The 13,200-nt window shown below is 41.3% G+C and overlaps 1 protein-coding gene across 3 annotated transcripts in view; it reads left to right on the forward strand.

Annotated features, from left to right (window-relative positions):
* ASPH (aspartate beta-hydroxylase) overlaps positions 1-13,200 on the forward strand; it is a 219,549-nt gene that overhangs the window by 64,443 nt on the left and 141,906 nt on the right. For all 3 annotated transcript variants that reach the window (XM_045075744.1, XM_045075745.1, XM_045075746.1), the window contains 3 exons: positions 3,983-4,075; positions 6,787-6,861; positions 11,482-11,610. In XM_045075744.1, coding sequence (XP_044931679.1) covers positions 3,983-4,075; positions 6,787-6,861; positions 11,482-11,610 — 297 coding nt within the window. The remainder of the gene's footprint in view (positions 1-3,982; positions 4,076-6,786; positions 6,862-11,481; positions 11,611-13,200) is intronic.

Raw genomic sequence — 13,200 nt, forward strand, 5'->3', positions numbered from 1 at the left:
GCTCCCAGCACCTGCTCACCCCAGACCAGCTGGGAAATTTGTACTTGCTGGTCCGGAGCCTTACCTGGAACCTTCTTCCAGTGCAAGTCACAGGGCCACATCCCTGGTTTCCTTCAGGAATCTGTTCACATTTTATCAATGAGACCCTTCTTCATCAATTCACTATAGATAATCTGTCCTCATTCCCTGATAGCCTGGCACGCCCTGTCCCATATCTTCCCTGTTCAATATTCTCTAAATATTTCAGGTTTCTTATTTTTAAAATTTTTCCCTCCCTATGAGAAGTAGGGCTTTTCAGTGTGCATTCTCTGGAGAACAGTGCCTTCCATTAGTAGGTGCTAAATAGTTGTTGAGTGAATGAATGCCACATGCAATTTAGTAAGTTCTAAACTGCTGCAAACAGATGAGAAGAAAATACATTTATTTCCTATTGCTCTTGGGTATAGTAGGGTAGCAGTGAAAGAAGTAAGGTAATATTGGACTAAAGTAACTGTCAGATAGTCAAGTTGGCTATGAATGTTTGACTTAAAGTGCTCACGTCACTTACTTTATAACCTTCCATTTTTAATTAAAATTGTAGGAAAAAAATTATATACTTATTAAATGCAGACATGTTTCTTTCTAATTTCCTAATTTTTCGGATGCGCCCTAAAAACCAAAAACAAGGTATGCTTTAAGGCAATGAATTGATTCTTCAAATCATGCAGGAGCTCTCATGGTTGACTTGGAACTTTCATTCAACCCTAGATAACCTTCAGGCGTATGGTTATCCTTTTCCCTTTGCCAGCTTAGGAATGGAAGGGGGTTCTGGTTTTGACTCTTAAAGCTGAAAAGAAGAGCTTCCAGCAAAGATTTCCTCACAGCCTGAGAGAAGCAGAGGAAGAGGTGGTTCTTTGTTTCCAGATGTCCTCTGGTCCAACAGAGGAGCTTGCAGCTGGGTAAGCCCTGATGGCCTGGCTGGTGCAAGGGTGACACTAAGTGCTGAGAGCGTGCCCACCTGTCTCTGCACTCCTTGGGAGATGAGACAGTAAATTTCCTTTTCACTGGAGCTAGTGCGAGGCGGTGTTTTGTTATGCAGTCCCAGAAACATCAAAAGTGATGACATTTGTTTCATAATGTAATTTTGAACATTGATTTCAGGACTACCTCCTTACCATTTATACCTCGTCATAAATCCAGTTTGAAAACCTTTGATTACTAGTTGGGGGGAATATATATATATATATATATATATATATATATATATATAGTTGTTTAATTTTTACTTTTGCCTTAAAATCTTCTATGAACCTGGATTTACTGCTGTTTCCTGAGGAACACTTATTCATGGACTAAAGTAGATTTGGGTGGCAATATAATTTCTCAAAACACCAGAATGAAAGCTTATAGGCCTAATTCTTCCCTGTGGCTTAGCAGACTAGTAAGAATTAGTTTAAAATGCATTTTTTTTTCCTTTTTAACTTTAGAAAGTTAATAGGGGTCTAGGGAAGGAGATATGTTAATGTGATCCTCAGCTGCTTTGAAGTTTACAAGACTGTTTACTTTTATGCTGATTTCATCTCTGGGAAATAGCTGTGACCAAGTATCAATAAATTTACAATTCAGCTGCCACTTTCGACAGGAAAGAAAACTGCTCAATATTTTCTCTTGTTAGATGCTTTTGCTTTCTCCTGTAGTTCTACAATTTCAATTTTAGAGACAAGTAACTCCAGCTGATCTAGAGAAGGCTGACAACGAGGGGAATCATATGTCTAAATATTGGTATGCTAGTAGTTTTCAAACAATTCTCACATCAAAAATTGTTTTCAAATGAAACTGCCTAAAAATCTAAGAAGGGGGCGCCTGGGTGGCTCAGTGGGTTAAGCCGCTGCCTTTGGCTCAGGTCATGATCTCAAGGTCCTGGGATCGAGTCCCGCATCAGGCTCTCTGCTCAGCAGGGAGCCTGCTTCCTCCTCTCTATCTCTGCCTGCCTCTCTGCCGACTTGTAATCTCTCTCTGTCAAATAAATAAATAAAATCTTAAAAAAAAAATCTAAGAAGAATGGGATTTGCAGGCCGTTTAATCTTTATTGTCTGGTGGGGAACTATTTCACTGCTTATTGAACCCACGGAGCACAATTTGAAAACCTGCTGCATTGAGGATTAGTGAAGAATGACCCTGTGAGTTTTCATCCAAACGGAGATATTTCTGAGGAAGAAATAACAATTCCAGCACAACGGACAGAACCTGGGCTGTAGTGGTGGATGCCCGGCACAGATAAGAATCTCTTTAATAATAGTAGGAAACTGATCTGAGTCCGCTTTCCCACCTTTATAGCCTTTCGCCTCTCTAGTGCTGCCAGGGAGCCCTGGTCACAGAGCATCTCTGCAGACCTCAGGAGCCTCACTGTTGGGGGCGTTCAGCCCTCTAGAAGGTGCTTATGGGTACCTGTTATGTGCCAGGCATTTCCCAAGGTGCTGAGAGTACAAAGATCAATGACACAATTTGGAAGGTTTACAGCAGAACGTAGCAATGAATAGTTTCATACCTGTTCCTTTAACAGTTGAGAGACTATTGAGGAAGGAGTTATTTAAATGGGAAAGAGCATGGGAGTTTTCAGTCCTAAATTTGAATTTTGAAATGTAATGGGTTTATTATTAATAAGGCCTTCGTCTCTACCCATCTCCCCCTGAAATTGAACTACATTTAGGATTCATGGTTATTTGTGTATGATCCCTTTGGAGTCTACATTATAGTTCAAAGTCCCTATATTGGTAGGAGTAGAACACAGCTGTATCCACTGGTGTTTGTTTTGATAGTGTCAGGTTTTTTATGTAAATTGTGTGGAAGATAAGTAACTAAAGCAAATATAAGTGATGGGGTAGAATCCTGTGTATCTGTCTCACTCTCTTTAGGACTGGGGAGAAGAAGGTGGGAGTGTGTTTTTGCCAATGAGAGAAAAGAGAAGGGAACAGTCAGGAAAAGTACAAGGAATCAAAAACAAGTAAAAGACATTGAGAGTTTTGCAGATTACAATAGCATATGGACATTAAGAGTGGTCTGAAGAGCTTGAGAGAAGAAAAATGCCTCTCAGATCTGTACTGACCTTTTCACTGTAGGTCACTGACGTGCACGACACACTTCCTCTGGTAACAGTTGTTGGTACAAGATTCTTGCTGGGGTTAACATAGAGCCAGGAGCTGGTAGAAGGAATGACAGACTCTGGGACCTGGGTTAGCTTTCTAAAGAGTTGTATTTAATTGAGGTCGATTTTAATGTTCTTCAAATAGAATATCAAAGAAATAATTTAGTCTAACATAGACTTGTGTTGGCTTTTAAAATCAGCTTTCATGCTTATTTACCCCATGTTTTATTTTCCTTAAGACGTTTAAAAAAAAAAAAACAAGAAACAAAACCTTGTTTGCATGTCTTTTAGCTCTTTATAGAACAGTATGATTGTAAGTGGTACCTTGGGAAGATTGTAAATAGTTATGTATGATTTGATTCTCATTTTTAACTATAGTTTTTAAGAAGAGCAGGTAATTATATCTAAATCAAAATAGGGCATTGAAACAAATAACAAATTCAAGTGTATCTTAGTTGTCTCGCAGCTGGATTCAGAGCTCAAACAGCAATTAATTAATCACTTTTGAACACGGGGAGCTTGAATTCATATTGAACTTCTTTTGGCAAGTATAGACAGGATTATTTTAGAGATCCGTGAGTGCTTAAGCAGGGATTTTTTGTTTTATTGTTTTTAAGTGAAAGGTTAACTTAGGTAAAGAGACAGTCAAGGCCCATATGAGGTTAAAGAGTAGTCTACCTTCCGACTTCAGATTTTAAGCACCTCCACATTCTCAGGGAATACGAAGTCTTGGAAACTAAATTACTTGTACTGTTGATGAAGTGTTCGAGAATGTTGTTTTTCCTGACTTAATATGTCAAAAAAAAAAAAAAAAAGGAAAGAAAAAAACTCAAGTTAACTTTGTGAATAAAAATGCAGGCCTTAAAGAAGGATCTGCTTCAAAGCCAACAGTCCCACCGGAAGAAGCTGAGCCATACCCGTGGCTGGAGGATCAGGTTCCCGAGGACTCAGGTAAGCTCTCCTCCACCTCCGACCAGATGTGCTTCCGGCTGCTGGCTGTGCCGCGGGCTGTTTCCAGAAGCTGCTTTACCCATAATTTGTGTCACAATGTTTACGGGAATATGATGTATTTTTTTCTCCTTCTCTTCTGAGATTTTGGAGTAAACTTAATGTTTTCTGGTAAAAATTTACACAGGATAATTTTAATTTGGGGGAATCAAGAATCGAAGGCACAGAGGAGCAGTTAGGAACTGAATGCCGGGCTTCTCCGGTTCCAGAACTTCTTGCAGTGAAAACAGTCAGACATGCAGTGTACACAAGTGTCGTCATTGACTGTTCCATGATGTAACAGAGGCCTACTGGGCTCCCAGTCTTTCTAATAGGAGGGTCCTCTTTCTCCATCAGAGACTTCCCAGACCCCCACGTAATGCTGTGGAGGCCCGTTGTATATCCACATGAGTTCATAGATAAACTCAGTTATCTCCTTAGTTGCCCAAGGGCCTGTGACCCACAGAAGGAAGATTCCTAAAATCTGTGAATAAATTATTGGCAAATGAAATTCAAATCTATTACTCTCATTTCCTGTTTCTGCTGTGCTATGTATTGCAAAGTGCAATTTAATTTACTGCAAGTCTTCCCTTTACCTAATCATTCTCCCAAATTTGGTTTCATTTTGCCACCTATTGGAAGGGTTTGGTATGACACTACATATTTACTGGCAACTCTAGTACTCTAATTTTATTATCACTGTATGAATATTTGATTTTCTTTTCTCCCTTTTAAGATCCCTGTGCTGCTCTGATGTTTTTATTTGTTCAAAACATAATCCTGGAATTTACTCTCTCCCTCCCGATCCTTTAGAATACCACAACTCAAGCAAAAGAGCTACTTTTTAAAAAAAAAAGTCTTATAATTAAATGTGTATTGGATTTAGCATCTCCATTGCACTAAATGTTACGTTGAACTAAATAAATTTATAATTTAAAAATCTTCTTTTCCAAAGGTAATAACTCACTCTGAAATGTGCCATTTGTTTCTGTTCTCCTTTTTAAAAATTTTTCTTAATACTACTCTACATGATAACTTGTCCTTCTGAATCCATCAGTTTATTATCAACTCATATCCTTTCAACTTCTTTGCAATGTTTGGTTTAGTTTAAATGTTGCCTTTCAACCTTTCTACTATCTAGATTTTTGGCTTCTTTCTTTTCTCTGTCCTACAAACCCAGGTACATACCTTTCATTACAACACAGTAAAGTAAACCCTCTCTTGGTCCCTACAGAACTTTGTATCTGCCCTCCAGTCCCCGGCCCTGTAGTAGCCAGAATTTTGAAACAAGAATCTACAATAGATAGATTCTTCACCTTATGTTCCACCCAGTTTTTAACTCACTACAGTCTAGCTTCTGCCTGTACTAACCCTCCCCAGAGGAAAGGAGGAACATCACAGAATCATGGAAGGATGAAACAGCATGGTGGACTCCCCAAGTTCAAAGCCAGGGCTAGTAGCAGGTGATTCTGGAGAGGCATGGGAGCAGGTCTTGATTGTGGAGGTCTTCTGTTCTGTTCTGAGGAGCTTAGATTTTCCTCTGTTCGGGCAGAGGGAGCTATTAGAGGGTTAAGCAAAGGAACAGAGTGCCATCCACTCTAGTTACCAATATTAGATTCTCTGTGGATGGTGCTGTCAGCACTTGTGAAACTAGGAATTGGTTAGGAAGCTGTCATGGGCATTGTGAGAGCCAAGGAGGGAAGAACAGAGATGGGCTGGCTCTTCTGTAATTATATGCAAATACATATAAACGTGGTTTGTGCCATATAACCATCTATAAAAATAGAAGGTACTTTCTGTGCTTCAGGAATGGTTTGGTAATGTGATTAGGCTTAACAGGCTCTTAAACTTTTTCCTACCTGAAGCAGTTCAAAGGAGTTTACTCTGTTTTTGTCATCGAGGATTTAACAGGTCAGGGTAACCAACTGATGTCATTGGCATTGCTTCCAGTGACAGCACACATGATACCGAGTCTAGCGCTACTTCAATTTACTGAACATGGATGTTTGTTAAAGAAAATTTATCACAGTGTCACTGTCATTATAGCTTCTTATTTGTTGCGCCACATTTCAACAAACCCCGTAATCCGATAAGCAGCACAGTGTTGTCGGGATGTCGTTAACTGATAGTGTTGACTTTTGTAATTTATATCTCTTGCAATCCGGCGGGATCTGGCGGGTGGGCTTCTCCAAAGCTGGAAGGATTGCCAGTTTTCATGTGGGGTCTTCTCAGTTCTGACCCTCTCAGTCCTCACACCAGCCAGGGGGCCCTTTCTCCTGACTGTCAGGGAAGACAGTGACTGGTCATGCCCTTTCGTGTATACTGGCCTCATCTTCCACATTTTAATCTTTGTTTCCCAGTACTTCCCTCCTGAAAGCTTTGCCCATCCCTTTTTCTTTATTCTATCATGATTGTGAATTTTGTTAATTAGAACACATGTAATTTTGCTCTGTGAGATGTTTGCTAAACATTTATATATTCTGTCAAAATAAAACCAATCTTAAATATTTACTGTGTTTGCCAACTTATAAAAAGGGCGCAAACAAATATGAAAAGGTGGCATAGTTGATGAACCAAATATATTCACTGAAATGTGTGTACCTGAATGTCATGTTTCATGTTATTCATTAATACGAGATATTTTTCTACTTAGTTATGTTTTGTAATCATTTTAGGACCTCGGTATATTGAAGATGAAGTAGAAGAACAAATTCAGCCCCTTCTCCATGAGTCAGTCTACACAGAACATGGTATGAATTAAAACCCATTTTCTCATGCATTGCTTGCTCAAATTGCTTGCTCACTAATTACATGAAGTGACTTTGACATGATTTTTAAATTTAAGTCATAACTGGGTGGTTTTTTAAATTATTGGAGACAGGTATTTCTGAGAGAGCACTGGTCTCATTTTATCTTCTGCCTTAATGCTAAGGAACTTATCACATAGGTTTAATAAAGAAATGGTAGGAATAAATAAGAAGAAATGAGTTAAGACCAATGATACATCAAGAACAGATGGCAAGAACAGGGAAGAGGAAAGTAGAACACAACCAGGCAAGCTGTAATGGGCTATCGGGCTGCTGTCGACCGCCGAACCTGCTGCATACTTGGGTGGTCGCCAGAGCAAAAAGTACATCAGTCATATTACCAGGGAGGAAATGAACATGCTATCTACATAGAGAATATAAAACATTTCCCCAAATCTTACATCTAAAGCATTTCTTACATGCAGTTCTGTACAGAGAATATTAAATTATACTTTAGAAACCCATGCGTTAAGATTTTATGAGCCTATTTCTTGAAACACCCCTTGATAAAAGCAGAGCGTATAACCCCAAGATGTGACTCACAAAGGGATTTTGAAGAAGGCAGAGCACATGGTAGCCTGATATGCCTAATGGTTTGATGTCAGCTGAAGAGAGTCCTAAAGGAAAAAATTATGTTTCTTAAAAACAACTGGGGCTCTCTATCATTGAAATTGCTTTAGCAGGCATGCTAAACCATCTTCCTCAGTCCTGCGTGTTTGGATGTTATGTGTAAAACATCCTGTCCGTCTCTGTCTGTGCCTGCTGGGGAGACTGTCTGCAGCTGAGCTGGGGGTTTTTGTCGTTGGCTCTCTGGGGTCTAGGAGCCCGTGTCTGTGCATTCCTGGCTTTTCTACTCAGCCAGGAGAGCTGCTGCTTCTGAGCATGTGACTCCCCCTCTGGGCAAGCCCGGGCTTTCCCTTCCTACATCTTTGGTTCAACTCTAACCTAACATAAGGATGATGCAGTCTAAATAAATCAGGGATTTCAGTATGATGAGGACAGTGCTGTAACAGTGAACTGTAATGGCTCTGTGTAGGCCTTGCATAGACGTTGGCATTAGCAAAGGCTTCCCCAAAGAGGTGATTTTCTGACTTAATAGCTGAAGGACTTAATAGGTGAAGGTCGTGCTTTGTCAGGTGGGTGTTGTTCGTGGAGGGTCCCAAGCAAAAGGCCCAAGCCCAGAGGAAAAGAAGATCCGAGAGTAGTTCAGAGTGGTCGGCCAGTGGAGTACCTAGGTGGAGAGTGATTGGCAAAGGGTGTTTGTACTTGATTCACAAAGGAATCGGAGCCACTGGAGGGCACTAGGAAGCACTGTGCCGTCTGTCTGCCTGTGAACAGGAGCGGAGGAAGTGTGCTGCGGGGAAAGGAGATGGGGGCCCTACTGGTGACCTGAATGGGTCAGGATGGTCGGTCGAACCAAAGTTAGCCAAGGTGGGGAGAGAGAAAAGTGGGACGATATGGTAGACATTTGGATGGGTGGGTGTAGGAAGCCACCCATCCAAATGTCTATCAAGTCTAGCATGCCTGGGTTTCTGGCCGCAAGCCTTCCTCTTGGACTTACTCTCTTCTTTACTTAGAAATTCACAGAGGCCATGGATTTAAATGTAATTTGTGTTGCTTCCGAGTATATATCTGCAGCCCTATGTCCTCTGAGCTCCTGGCTTATCCAACTGTCTGTTGATCTCCATTTGCATGTATTTTTATGGGCATCTCAGACTCAAAATGGACTTAAACACAATTCTCGATTCCTTTGCATTTCAAAGCTCTCCCCCACCCCCTAAAATTTTACTTTTATTCTACTCTTTTATATTTAGTCATGGTCTGACCCCTACTTAGTAGCTTAAGCTAAAAACTGGGAGTTTCCTTATTTTTCTCTCTCCTCCTGTTGCCTCATACGGGACCGATGGGCAAGTCCCTCCAGCTTGGCCTCCAGCGTGCATCTGGACCGCAGTGTGGCAGCATCACTGTCCCCTTCTGTATGATGGCTACAGAGGCATCCAGTTGGGTCTGTGTTTGATATGCCTGTTCTTTTTCTTTTTCTCCTCTCAGTCAGTTTCCTCCAGTGCACATGCTCTCTTTTCCTTGTGATTGCCAAGTTTGTCTGCCTCAGGACCTTCGTACCTGCTCTATCTCTGGCTGGTGTGTGTGTGTTTTCCGGTCGAAACATGGCCTCCCTGAGTACCATCTCTGTGGTAGACTCTGGCCGCACGTTCTGCACTTCATCGTGGTGTTTTCAGGGCCTGTGACTATCATGTACTAGCTGTGTGGCTTTAGCCAAGTTCCTCAAGGTCCTTGTCCTTCAAAGGGGGATGATAGTACCTACTTCCTAGGGTTACTATAATGGCCGAAGAGGGCTTGGCAGTGCCTCAGATGTAGTCAGCCTTCAGGGAACTGTTTTACTGGGCTGTCACTGACGAGCAAGGGAGACTCAGGTAAAGCATGACGTTTGGTTGCTTTCCCTACTGAAAACAGAGACTTTCCATTAAGTAGCGGTGGCCAAGAATTAAATCCTGCTCATGTGAAAACCATGAAGTTCCCCTGGATAATATAAGAGTAAGGAAAAAAGAATATGGAAGAGGGAGTGTGGTAAAATCAGGGACAGGAGTTAGAATTGGTGGTTGGTTTGCGGATTAGCTGAAAACCTGAAATGAGGAGAAACAATGTAGCAGGCTGTGACTGAAAGACAGAAAACAAATAAATAGTGTGGCCATAAATGGGCCCACACAGTTCAGTACCAGCAGAGGACATTGCTACGCCGTACTAAAGGTGAGGGAAGGAAGCCTTCCTGCAGTGTTTGAGGAGAGTTTAGTGGCAGCAGAAATAGCAATAACCTGATGATAATGATGATGATGATGATGATGATGACAACAAGAATAACATAAAACAGTAACACCTAAGTGGTTACTGTGGTCTAGGCAGTTGTCCAAGTGCTTTATTTTTTTTTTTTTAAGATTTTATTTATTTGACAGAGATCACAGGTAGGCAGAGAGGCAGGCAGAGAGAGTGAGAGGGAAGCAGGCTCCCTGCCGAGCAGAGAGCCCGATGTGGGACTCGATCCCAGGACCCTGAGATCATGACCTGAACCGAAGGCAGCGGCTTAAACCACTGAGCCACTCAGGCGCCCCTGTCCAAGTGCTTTAAATCTCACAACAATGCTATAAGTAGGGTGTCCTATTATTTTCTCTCTTTTTTTTTTTTTTTTTAAGATTTTATTTATTGGACAGAGATTGCAAGTAGGCAGAGAGGCAGGCAGAGAGAGGAGGAAGCAGGTTCCTCGTGGAGCAGAGAGCCCGATGCAGGACTTGATCCCAGGACCTTGGGATCATGACCTGAGCCGAAGGCAGAGGCTTTTAATCCACTGAGCCACCCAGGCGCCCTACTATTTCCTTTTTATGGGAGAAAATTCTTTGGCACAAAGTAGTTATGTAACTTCTCTGGGGTGTCACAGCTGATGTGGAAAAACTAGATCTGGAGCCACACACTGGAGACCCCACACTCCTGAGCCCTTTATGGCCCTGTGAACATAGCTAAGTCGCTTATGTTGCTTGGCTGGAGTGTTATATGTATAAGACATACTCTGCTTGAAGCCACATCAGGTTACTGCTGGGAGAGTTTCTTATACCACGACGACAGGCTAAACCATATCGCAGCGGGATAAGTAGCTTATCCAGCATCTACACAAACAAAGCAGAACAGCTCAGGATATCATATCTTCGTCTCAGAAGAGAAGAATAGGCATTTCTGTGTAACTTACAGGCTCCACATAGCAACCATTAGATGCAAAGTATAGCACATGTGACCTCATGCAGATGACCTAGCATACAGCTGACCAGGGGTGTTTGGCCATTCTTTGCAACAGAGCATTTTATAGAGTTACTTAAGATTGGTATGTGGAGGGGCGCCTGGGTGACTCAGTGGGTTAAAGCCTCTGCCTTCGGCTCAGGTCATGGTCCCAGGGTCCTGGGATTGAGCCCCACATCAGGATCTCTGCTCAGCAGGGAGCCTGCTTTCCCCTCTCTCTCTGGCTGCCTCTCTGCCTACTTGTGATCTCTCTCTCTCTCTCTGTCAAATAAATAAATAAAATATTAAAAAAAAAAAAAAAAAGATTGGTGTGTGGAGTTTTAGACCAGTTCTCAGTGAGTGGTCCCAAGGTGATCTTCTCTCTGACCTGGTGATAATTGAAGAGGCAAATACATTAGCAATTAGGAATTCCTTTATTCATTCCTTAAATACTTACTGAGCATTTCTTATGGCTAAGCAAGGCCCTGGGTGCTGGGCATACATAGTAAGTAAATATATGAGGTCCCTGTGCTTGGTGAGTTCATGTTCTAGTGAGAGAAGGCTTTTGCCCCCTTCAGGTGGACTAGCACTTGACCAGAGTGAGGACAGAGGCTTAGAGCGGGCAACAGTATGTGCGATGGCCCAGATGAGGGGCAGGGAGTGCCCAGCAGTAGGAGCGGGTATGTGGCAGCCCTTCGGAAGAGGCTTACGCGTTCGTGTTAGCTGCTGCCTCTGGGCCCTTGGTGTGGACTTGTGTGACTTTGTTCGTTGTGACCATTCAAGGAGACGATGATGTGCAACAAGAAGAGGCTGGACAAGCAAGAGAACCACAACTGGAAGATGATGATTTCCTTGTAGGAAGTGATGCAGATGATAGATTTGAGCCCTTGGAGACCAGAACATTTCACGAAGGTAGGAAATGTCTTTTGGTTTCAGAATAAAACCCAGCAGTCACTTTGTAATTATGATTATTGAAGTCTTTCTTAAACACCTTTAAAACCAAAATTTAATTTTTAATCTGAAGTTTCTTTTTAAGTGGAAGCTGGGAAGTCCAATTAAAACTAATTTTTTCCCTAAAATAAATAGAAATCTTGATTTTGATTTAAAGCACCTAAAAAAAAGATTTATTTATTCATTTGACAGACAGAGATCACAAGTAGGCAGAGAGGCAGGCAGAGAGAGAGGAGGAAGCAGGCTCCCTGCTGAGCAGAGATCCCGATGTGGGGCTCAATCTTAGGACCTCGGGATCACGGCCTGAGCTGAAGGCAGAGGTTTTAACCCACTGAGCCACCCAGGTGCCCCTCAAAGCACTTTTTTAAGGAATCAGAATATATAAAGTCCTTATAAAAATAGAAGGTAAGTGAAATTGCTTCTACTGTGCCTTTCTTCCTGGAGTGCCATGTATCAGAAGAAATTCAGAAAATTGATGAAATATTTTATTTGGCAATCTGTCACAAACGCTTGTTCTAATATGAACTCCATAGTCACAGTTTATAGAACACAGTTTTTAGCTTCTATGCCAGGCATTGACAACATTTTTCTTGGAAATAGCTTAGAGGGTCAATATTTTAGGCTTTGCAAACTATATGGCCTTTATTGAAACTACTCGGTTCTGCTATCAATAGTGCAGAAGTAGCCTTAAATAATACCTACGTATTAGGTATATGTAGGAATAGGGATATGTATGGCCATGTTTCAGGAAAACTTTATGTACAAAAATCCTAGTTTGCTAATATCTGTTCTGTATCAGTGTCTTCCATTAAATGCTGGTTATTTAAAAATCCATTGAGTAGTTTACCTTGAATTATCTGCAGAAGGCAAGTTAGAGGTATAGTTATTCACTGTTGACCTATAGAGAGAAGGAATTTCTCTGATGAAGAAAACTTTTTTTCATACATTTTGTGTTTTGCTATGTTTTAATGTGTCACTCCCATGAGTATTTCTTTGAAGCCTTATTAAATGAGCACACATGCTTTGTTCTTATGGTATCTATTCTCCGATCTTTTTTAAGGTGGCCCTTAAGACTTTACCGAGCTGTTGAAAGATCCTTTTTTAACTTTTTAATTATTTTTAAAGTAAGCTCTCTCCCCAATGTGGGGCTTTAACTCATGACCCTGAGATCAAGAGTCACGTGCTCTACCCACTGAGCCAGCCAGGTGCCCTGAAAGATTTTAATCCATAGGTTGTACTCTGATTAATGATGTTTTATTTAGAAAATAGAAGCATATAAATGACATATTTGTGTGGATATAATTTTATACCTAAAGTGAATACTACTGAAACATAGTTTGAGATGAGACTTTCATTTCTTAAGAGTAAAACTAAAGAAAAAGGTTGAGAGCATCCACACAAAATCAACCATCTAGTCCATTATGTTCCACCATATAATAATCATCGGAGTCTATGGTTAGCTTGCATCAGGATCCATGCAACAACATGGCCCCACATGCCACAGAGGATCTGGATAAGAGGTGGCTGGCAGGGTTTAAGGATTAGCTAAGC

This window comes from Mustela putorius, unplaced genomic scaffold, assembly GCF_011764305.1.
Source record: "Mustela putorius furo isolate JIRA1106 unplaced genomic scaffold, ASM1176430v1.1 tig00000151_pilon_pilon_pilon, whole genome shotgun sequence".
NCBI lineage: Eukaryota > Metazoa > Chordata > Mammalia > Carnivora > Mustelidae > Mustela > Mustela putorius.